The sequence below is a fragment of the Cynara cardunculus genome (assembly GCF_001531365.2).
Source record: "Cynara cardunculus var. scolymus isolate 2C chromosome LG 5, CcrdV1, whole genome shotgun sequence".
Taxonomy (NCBI): domain Eukaryota; kingdom Viridiplantae; phylum Streptophyta; class Magnoliopsida; order Asterales; family Asteraceae; genus Cynara; species Cynara cardunculus.
Genome location: NC_037532.1, coordinates 1,887,313 through 1,897,758, shown reverse-complemented (window position 1 = coordinate 1,897,758; position 10,446 = coordinate 1,887,313). Strand labels below are relative to the sequence as shown.

General features: G+C 34.0%; 2 protein-coding genes across 2 annotated transcripts; one reads left to right on the top strand and one right to left on the bottom strand.

Moving 5' to 3' along the window:
* Nucleotides 1-1,945: 1,945 nt before the first annotated feature.
* LOC112513508 (ethylene-responsive transcription factor ERF098-like) lies at nt 1,946-2,799 on the top strand. The gene has a single exon (XM_025119794.1). It carries the CDS (start codon nt 1,993-1,995, stop codon nt 2,506-2,508), a length of 516 nt encoding a protein of 171 aa, XP_024975562.1. The 5' UTR covers nt 1,946-1,992; the 3' UTR covers nt 2,509-2,799.
* A 4,895-nt stretch (nt 2,800-7,694) lies between these two features.
* On the bottom strand, nt 7,695-9,318 carry LOC112513434 (hyoscyamine 6-dioxygenase-like). The gene is made up of 4 exons (XM_025119700.1): nt 9,073-9,318; nt 8,751-9,001; nt 8,349-8,667; nt 7,695-8,069 (listed from the first exon to the last, which is right to left on the bottom strand). Exons 1-4 carry the CDS (start codon nt 9,274-9,276, stop codon nt 7,830-7,832), a joined length of 1,014 nt encoding a protein of 337 aa, XP_024975468.1. The 5' UTR covers nt 9,277-9,318; the 3' UTR covers nt 7,695-7,829.
* Nucleotides 9,319-10,446: the final 1,128 nt, after the last annotated feature.

The window sequence follows — 10,446 nt, the reverse complement described above, 5'->3', positions numbered from 1 at the left end:
ATGCATAAAAATGGTTTTAAGAGTTTTTGTCAAATTCTTTATAATATGGTATAGATAAGTTTAAATTTTAGAAATTTGACTAAAATAGTTAATTTTTCCAAACGAAATCACTTTTTAACATTTTTTAAATTGAATTTTCATTTTATCTATAGTTTATGTAAATGTCTTACGTATTTACGTAAAACTTATTTTTAAATTAATAAAAAAAATATTTTTTTCACATAAATGAGGATTCTTACATAAATTTGACGTAAATTTTTTATTTCTTTTAATTTAATCTGAAAATCAAATTTATAYAGATATATAAGACGTTTATGTTAACTCTCACTAAAATCAGATTTCTCTTTAGCATATGCTTTTTACTTTCAATCAAGTCTTCCACTTTCCCATGTAAAACTTTAACCCTTAGCTACCTCTTTTCAACTTGTTCATTTCAGGGGCCGTTTATCAAATTTTTATCTGGTAAAAGCGATGATAAGGATTAAGAGTCTTATCAAATAAGTGATGGTCATGGCTTTTACCCGACTAGCACTTAACAGATAAGTTGTCACATATAATTAGGGGTGACAATGGGTCAGGTTGGGTTGGGTTCGGGTTCGGGTTCAACCCATTTATTAAACATGTTGAAAATCTCAACACAACCCAACCCATTTAATTAAATGGGTTGAGATTTTTCAACCCAACCCAGCCTGTTACTTAAATGGGTTGACAGCAGGTTGACTTGTTCACGATTTTCTTAACCCAACCTGTTAAATAAATGGGTTGAATCTGAGGTGACCCATTTAATTTTAAAATTTTAAATAAAAAAAGAACTAGACTATTTAACTTTTTTGAATAAAATTTAATACAACCACAAATACAACCAAATTGTTCAAAGTTTGAATAAAAGACAACCACAACAAATATATTGTTCAAAATAAGTTAGAAATTTTTAAATTTTAAGTAACGCGACTTCCACTTTCATCAAGCCCAATTTCACTCTCGGTATTACTTTCTTCTTGATCATCTATCTTCTCTGTCATGATTGCTCCACATAGCGCCTTAAGTTGCGATTCAATTTGTACTATGTAAATAAATTATATTACAAGTTGGGAACTGTTTGATTCTATCAACAAAACACAAGCAGAAGTCGGAAGATCTTTTATTTTAGCTCCGCAATGGTGAATGACTCTGCTATCGCTCAAGCCTCAATGCCTCAACCTCAAATCGAAAACTGAAACCAACCGAAATCTTTGATTGGAGAAGGTAGAACTCAAAAGAAGGGGCGAAGATTGATAAAATCAACTGAAGAAGATGAAGAATTGAAGACGCGAGACTCATGATACTGAATTACTGATATTGTATGAATGATTGAAAATCGAAACGTCGTTTAACTCGTGCATTGTGATACTGAAACTTGGGCCAATTTATTTAACAAGAAACAAAATAAAAAATAATATAATAGATATAATATTAAGAATAAAATAAATTCATATAATATTTTAAGTGGGTTGAAAACGGATTAAAAACAGGTCAAAAAATTTAACCCAATCCAACCCATTTATTTAAACAGGTTAGATGGGTTGACCCATTTATTTAACTGGGTTGAAAATCTYAACCTAACCTGTTAATTCTGGGTTGAATTCGGATTAGATTAATAGGTTGGGTCATTTTTTGTCACCCCTACGTGTAATGTTGTTTCGAATGACTAGAATGATCATTAATTTTCTTATATTTTTTTCAATAATTATTAATTCATGGATTATTCCGAGGTATCCCCCACGTGCACCACCACTTGTTGGTGTCATATWTTAACGAAGCTTCACAGCAATGGCGGCCGGTGGTTGCTGTCAAACATTTGAATCTGAATTCAACCCACCACATACGACCCACAATAATCAATATATTCTTTTCTGATAATCTTCTTCATATTTATAACACGAAATCAAAATCCACAAATGTAGCAAAGAATTCAAGGAAAAAAAATCTAGGGTTTTAATCGATTCTGCCGCCATGGATGCAAATCAAGAAGCTGCCGGCGGCGGCGGTGGTAGTACTACCGGTGGTGGTGAAAGAGGAAGAAGAGAGAACAAGTACAGAGGAATCCGACGGCGGCCATGGGGGCGGTACGCGGCKGAGATACGTGATCCCACCAGAAATGGTGCACGGTCGTGGCTGGGAACGTTTGATACGGCGGAGGAAGCTGCTAGGGCTTACGAYAGAGCTGCTTATGCATTAAGAGGTCATCAAGCTATTCTTAACTTCCCTAACGACGGCCATTACCGGAATGTTAACTCCTCCACAGCCGAGCCGCCCTCAACCTCCGATTCTTCTTCAATAATGCCGCCATTGCCGTTAAACCCATCATCATCATCATCATCAATGTCGTCATCATCATTATCCTTATCATCGTCATCATTTTCATCGAGAAACAACAGGGGACGACGAYCGGAGGCGGTGATCGAGTTGGAGTATTTGGATGATAAGCTGTTGGAAGATCTTCTTGGAAAGCATTCTCCAACAAGATAATTAGAACGAAAAGGGTTTAAACGAGAACGATAGGAAAATGTTGAGAATTTCAGAATACCGGAAAAAATGATTTTTTTTGTACGGGTTTTTGGGGTAAAAATGCATGGGATTTCATTACGCGACGAACATTGAGGAAAAAAATTGTGTAAAAGATGCGTTTTAGATGACATTTACGTTTGAAGTACATGTTTTACGTGTRATTTAAACGGTTGTTTATTAAATTTAGCGGGATTTTAGTATKAATGTATCGGGCATTTTGTGTCGTYGATGGTTGCAAATGTATGGAAACGAATGAATATACGTTACGTTTGATATGTTGTCTTTGGTTGTTTTTAATTTTACATGTAAATTGAATCAAATGGTAAGTTTCTATACTGTCTTAAAAATATCAGAAGTTGAGTAGTGAATTTAATTTAGGGAAATCACCYAAAATGACCAATTTATACATCGYAGATTAAYAAAATGACCATTTTTTAGACTTTTTTAATAAAATGACCAAAAAAATCGTCTATRGAAGACGATTTTACCTTATGGGGGCGATTTTGTTATTTGAGATACAAATTGGTTCTGCATGCATACCATTTGAGGGACAAAAATAYGATTTTTCTTTTATCATTTTATGCAACATCGATTTTGACTGTTATTTCGTCMTGTAGTGAAGACATTTTATGACCCAACTTTTTGGTTGATTTGACAACTCAACGACGGCGTGACTAGACATAGGGGGCGGTTGTACATATTATTTCGTCTTATTACGAGACGATTTTGTATAAAACGTCCATAGGAGGGGACTATTTYATCACCATTTATCGTTTGGAATGACCCGCCACTTCTAACATACACGGAATCGTTATCACTTTGGCATGATTTCATATTTGTGTTAAGGGTTGTGATGGTAAATTGTGTTTAAGGGTTGTGAGAATAGAAGTGTTTGGATTACTACGTTTTTATATAGAATACTACAAGAGTTATATATACTACATTCGATCCTAAACAAGACAAAATACCAATGCAAATCGTCCCGATATCTAGTCACGTCGTCATTGAGTTATCAAATCAACCAAAAAGTTGCGTTATATAATGTCTTTACTACAGAACGAAATAACATTCAAAATCGCCCTCGGGGGCGATTTTGTATAAAACGATAAAAAAAATTAAGATTTTTGTCCCCTAAATGGTATGCATGTGYGACCCATCCGTACCCTCAAACCCAAATAGCCCCCAATAAAGTAAAATCATCATCCAGGAGCAATTTTTGTCGTCATTTTGTAAAAAAAGTCTGAAAATGAACATTTTAGAAATTGTTAAAACGTCCAAAAGCGTTCCATAAATCTATTGCAATAGTTTTAGATATATAAGATGTTTTATCATTTGGTTATATAAACTTATGTCCTATAAAACAGTCTATTGGACAATTATACAATTTTAAGGTCTTGTATACCCAATTTTGTTGTAGTAAACATTAGTTTCAATGTTATCAAAGAAACTAATAGGTTTAAACGTGTAATTCAAATTCTTAATCCAAACATCCTTTTATTTCATATTACTAAAACAAATCTAATTTCGAAATCATGGGTTTAAACATCAACCTCTTCAAAAACATGCAACACGTCGAACCTCACATTTAAATCGTTTGATTATTGAGGTTTCAGACTCCGAGGTTATTACCATCCACTGTAATGATTTCTAGTGGTTTTCTAATTCTCACGTAGGATTTCTGATTAATAAATCGTGCTGGTTGTCAATATGGTTTTTAAATAGGAAATTGGTTTTTGGTAATTGTTAATGTCAAATCAGTACTTTTTACTGATGTGATAATGAATAATATTAGAAATTATAAGGTATAATTTGTGTCATACAGAAGGGCGAAACACAAGCCTTTAGCCAAGGGGGCCGAGCTGCTCCTTTATACAAATTTATCAGTTAGAAATGTAAGCATTAGATATATGGAGTTCCGGTTCAGATTTTCGATATACGGAAACTCAGAAAGTGTTACTGAGAACAAAATTTTATATAAACATAATTTATTGATTAATAGGATAATTCTAAATTTGAAGACCAGAAATGATGACCCCATTTTTAGTTTACTAAATTTAATATTAGTAAAATTATTTTGCATGATTTTTACTTAATATATTTTATTTAAAAAGAACCCATTGACAATACATTGATTATTGATGCTAATCTACTTGCAAACATAGARACTAAAGCATTAATAATGAACTAGTCTCCAAATTTGGTTGTCAATTCTAGTTCTTTTAGGACATTATAATATACGTATGTGATTATTGTTGAGCGAATACTATTTTCGACCACTGACTACCATCATTTGTTGCCACCGCCCACTTACCACCACCACCCATTACCACCAATACTACCATTGTTAGCCACCTCCCACTCTTCCTATACAGCAAGAACGTCCTCTATGACCTTCGCAACCACCGACCACCACTGTCCATTGCCACCTCTATAACCACCATCAGCCGCCAACCACCATCGTCCTTTGCCGCCACCACTACCACCATTGGCCACCTCCAACTCCTCCTCTACTACAACAACGTCCTCCACAACCACCACCATTGGCCACCTCCAACTCCTCCTCTACTACAACAACGTCCTCCACAACCACTGTCAATTGCCACCTCAATTCCACCACCACCACTATTATCTTCACTACATCTACTACAACTACCTCCTCCATGGTTGTCAACTGCCACCACCACTACAATCCACCGTCTTCACATCCTCTATAACCATTGTCGTCCACCAACCACCACGGCCTCTACCTCCATAACCACGGTCGGCCACCGACTACCACCGCCCATCGCCACTAATACTGTCGGCCACCACCCTCTCATAGATTTTTTTTTCCTTTTGGAAGATACAGGAGCGAAAATTCCTACTGGATGCACGCCAATGGGACCCTCCAATAAGTCTATTGGGGTCTTCTTTTCGTTTTCGCACTATTACGGATATGAAAATAATGGGAAAAATCGGATTCAGTTGTCAACTGTCCCTATTGGAACTACCACCACCACTATCACCATCACTACTACTATCATCAATTATAACAAAATTTTCAATCAAATTTGGTACCATTATATATGTATGTATTCATTTATATGACAATTTTGTGCAAAATATTTATAAATTTAATTATTTAATGATTTACTTTATTTGTGTTAATTATAACTAATATATAATACTTAAAATCATCAAATAACTTTTGTAGGTAACTTGTCTAATTCTGTCTCGTCCAATTCTAGTCGTACCAAACACAAACATACATTTGTTTTGTCCAATCTTGTTCAATCCTATCCTCTTGTCATATCCAGTTATGTCATGTCCAATCAYGTCTACGCTACCTAATGGTTGCACCTTTTATATGCAAAAAGAAATACCTATAAAAATTGGGTTGAGCAGGTGCAATGCTCRGATAGGTCCATCCCTAAATACATACTTAATTTATGTACTGTATGAAAATCTCACGACACCAAGTTTAACGGAAATACCATATCGATATTTTTAAATAAGACCATCTATGCAGAAGATTGTTCACTTACCAAAATGGAATACTATTTTAAGGGTCCGTTTGGTTTGCGAAATTATTTTTGGGGGATTTAGATTTGAATGAATTTGAAATCRTTGGTGTGTTTTGTTTGTAAGATTTGGAATGAAATTTGAATTTAATTATTATCGATTTAGTTTAGAAAAAAACTTGATAGACTTTCCTGTTTAGAATGATTAAATTATTGAACAATTTTTCTTAAATGAACAAGTCATTAGACTTTCTGAAACTTGTTAAATAAATTCTTTGGACTTTTAAAAACCTATTAAATACATCCTTGTTAATTAAAAATGTAGTCTGCAACCTGTATAGCAGGTAAAACTACAAATTAAAATAACCCCCCCGCCCCCTAAAAACTATCATGAACAAAAACAAATGATTTTTTTCTATGTCACTCTTTTGTCTTAAATTGAATATTTAAGTTAGGGGCCGTTTACCAAACTCTTATTTGGGTAAGAGCTTACCGACTCACATTACCTTACCGGATGAATGCGATAAGGACAAAAAATCTATACCTGGTAAGAGCCAAGGCAAGGAAAAGAGTGTTATCCGGTAAGTGAGGACGATTGACTCTTAACATGGTAAGCGCTTACCAGGTAAATTGTTGCATACAATGTCGTTTTCGTGAACTAAAATCTTTCCAGGTAAGTAAATGATAATGTTGAATATTACCGGTAAGCGCTTACCGGTTAAGTGTTTGGTAAACGGGCCCTTAGTTAATCGATCAACGTTATAAAAAAATTATTCAATTTGTACGTCGTATTAATATTAATATATTTTTATATTTTTTTTATCATATAGAAACCAAACGATTAAACACCATTAAAGATCATCAATTTTTTCAATTTGTATCGTCGATGGAGAAGAAGGATCGACTAGAGGAGGTCGCCGGTGGTGAATAGAGTGGGTGAGACGTCGTAGATGAAGTTGTTGGTGGAAGATGGTGGTGGCGCACAGTGGTCGCAGGGAGGGGTAGACCACRATGGTATGACGACATGAGGTGGCTTGCGACTGGAGATAGTCGCTGGCGGTGAGTGGAATCGAGGGGGCCACAAATTATGAAGCGCGGTGAAAGGGAAAAGAGGTTGTTGAAGAAGACGGTAAAAAAAATAGGACGGTAAAACTAGCGTTGTGTTCCTAAAATAWAAGGTAAAAAAACTCTTTTTGGTTTTTCAAAATTTTTGAAATTGAGAAAACGAAAAATAAAAATAAAAATAAACAGATAAATACAGATATAAAAAAACAAATTAGTAACAAAAACTCTTTTTTTCTTTATATATATWTTTTAAGAGAAACAAATTAATAAATAAACACAAAAGGGCYGTTTACCTAAACACTTACCCRGTAAGCACTTACYGGTAAAATTCAATACTATTGCTTACTTATCRGACAAGATTTTATTCACTAAAATGCATCGTAAGCAACAAYTTATCCCGGTAAGCGCTAACCATRRTAAGAGTCMTCRTMTTCAYTTACTGGGTAAGACTTGAGATTCTTGTTTTCGCTCTTACCGGGTAARATTCTTARTATTTGTCATATTCATGCGGKAAAGTAARGTGACTTGGTAAACGCTTATCCKGGTAAGCGTTTAGTAAACRACACCARAGATTATTAAATTTCAATACATGACACACATTTTATTACTTCACAATTTCATGATCCAAATACATTTAAACATTACCATTTGATCAGTTTAAACCGTAAGTTTAAAAAGACTTGAAAAACCACACATAACATAACACCTTGAACGTGCTCATAGCTTAAAACACTGGAGGGCCGATTCGGCCTCACAGTTGTTAYCGATGAAGGCATTGAAAAACTCTTTGTACGTGTAACCTCGGTACACTGGCGCTGGGGTATCGGTTGGACCATCCTCAGGTTGTATCAAGATGTCGTTTGAAGGAGTCAGAAAGGTCCCGATGGTGGTTCGTGATCGCTTCAAATCGGTCACCACTCGGTGCACCGCACTTGATAGCTTCCCGTTGCTTATAACCTGTGATCAACTTTAGCACCCTAATTAGTTTTGATRCGATATATGTTGGAACTTTCATTCTCTTCTCAATGGCTYTTATGAGCASTAATCTGAWGATGTTYCTATATTCTCAGATATATGTTGGAACCTCCATTCTYTCCTCAATTGCTATTTTGGAGAGTAATTTAATRGGATTTCACATATTCTTACAWATATGTTGGAACCTCTATTATCTCCTCAATGACTTTTTTGGAGATAAATATTTGATGGGGTTTCAGATATTCTCGCAAAACGACGTACCCGTAACTGAAGGCCCGGAATGACAACGAAAGCATGGGGAAGAGGCTCAACCCCGATCCATTGACCGTCTTTTCGAGCTTGAAGTCCACAAACATCTCCTTGTTGAAGCATGCTAATAAGATTCGGATCACAATGYTGGGGCATTCCGAGCGTTAAACTCGGATCGGGGCACGGAATGTGATGATTCACCGATATCAATTGATTCTTGCTCATTTCACCTTTGAAATACCCGGTTTCGAGTCCGATTCCATCGCAAATTAGCTCCAAYATCGTTAATAGAAACTTCCTCGATTCAATCGAGTATTCCGCAACGACTTTCCTGCACGTTTTGTAGCTAAAAATCAGTCGAAAACCRTACAAGAATTGTGGGGTTTTCATGTTTAGATATCAAGATTTCRTTACCGATAATTGAGCGGGTTTTCAGGCCAATGGTCGATATGATCTTCAACCGGATGACACCGGTGGGTCAAGTTATCTCTCCAGTAATGAACCTCTTCGTTTTCATARTTTAACGTGCTCGTGTAAAGTCGACAGCTCGAGTTCAAGTCATTCGAATAGAATCTCGCTTTRAAATCCGCGGGCGCCGCAAAGAACTCTCGGAAAACATCCATCGTTCGGTCCATTAAGTCTCTCGAAACTCCATGATTGATCACCTATTTTGCACAAGTCAATCGACCAAATCAAGTTCGTTAATATCATATATAAACACTAGAAATTTAATCACCTGAAAGAGTCCGAAATCTTGGCTTGCTGTTATAATTTGCTGAACGATTTGCGATCGTTCAGGACCCTCGATTCCTTCAAGATCGATGATCGGAATCTCGTTGCTTGCCGGAACTTCGTTGGTTCCCGGCCTCTGTTCTGGTGGGAAAACGTAGCTTTCCGGCAAAGATCGAACGTCAGACCAGTTTGAAATGAGAACCTCCATGATTTYCGATTGTACGATTCGATAGATAGATTATTCGTAAATATTTATAATCAAGATAGTGTAAACTTCAACATCGTAACGTTATTTAATTAATGGGTTTTTTTTGTTATCGTTGTGGTCCTATAAATAATGGACCACAATTAATTGTATTTCTGAAAGATATATGTACGGATTTAAGTTATTATAACTTCAAATTTATTTGATAATATTTACGTTATTTAATAATARTAATAATTAATATTATTTATGAATTTCCGAAAAATATTTGGTAAAACTTCAAATCAACATTATAATTTATAATTTGTGGTTTAAAATTTTTATTATTAGTTTTCTTGTTTTGATTTTTGATTACTAGAAAGGTACCCGTACAATACAGCGAGATACATATCTATGTTAATGTTTCGTTTTACTCTTATCTCTACGATGTCATAATATGATTTTATGTGGTTTTAAAAAACGATAATGTTTTTATTTTTGAATAAAATATAAATTTGAAGATATTATAAAAATTTGAAAAAACAACATAATATAATTTTTTAAGTTTAATAATGAAGCAATTTATTTTTTATATAATAATGTATTTTTTATAAAAATAATAATTAAGTATTCTGTTAGAACTCAATGATTATCTTAATTAAATTTTAGATTTTTTGTAATTAAAATGAGATCTTTATCATGTATTTAATTATGTTTATCTGTAGTTAATTATAAAATTCAAACATAAAACTTTAATAAGCTGTAATTACACACAATCTACTTGTAGTTTTGAATTTTAAGTAATATGCATCAATAAACAGTACTTTATGCATAAAAAAATGTTTTTAAGAGTTTTTATCGAATTCTTAGAGAATCTTCAACAACTATGTTATTTTAGAAATTTTGAAGATTTGAAAAAGTTTGTTGTAACAATTATGCTAATATCTATATTATATTATAAAGAATTTGACAAAAACTCTTAAAAACAACTTTTTATACATAAAGTACTGTTTGTTGATGCATATTACTTAAAATTCAAGATTACAAATTGATTGTGCGTATACAACTTATTAAAGCTTCATATTCGAATTTGTATAATTAACTGCGGATAAACATAATCAAATACATGATAAACATCATTTTAAACATAAAAAAATCTAAAATATAATTAAGATAATCATTGAGTTCTAACAG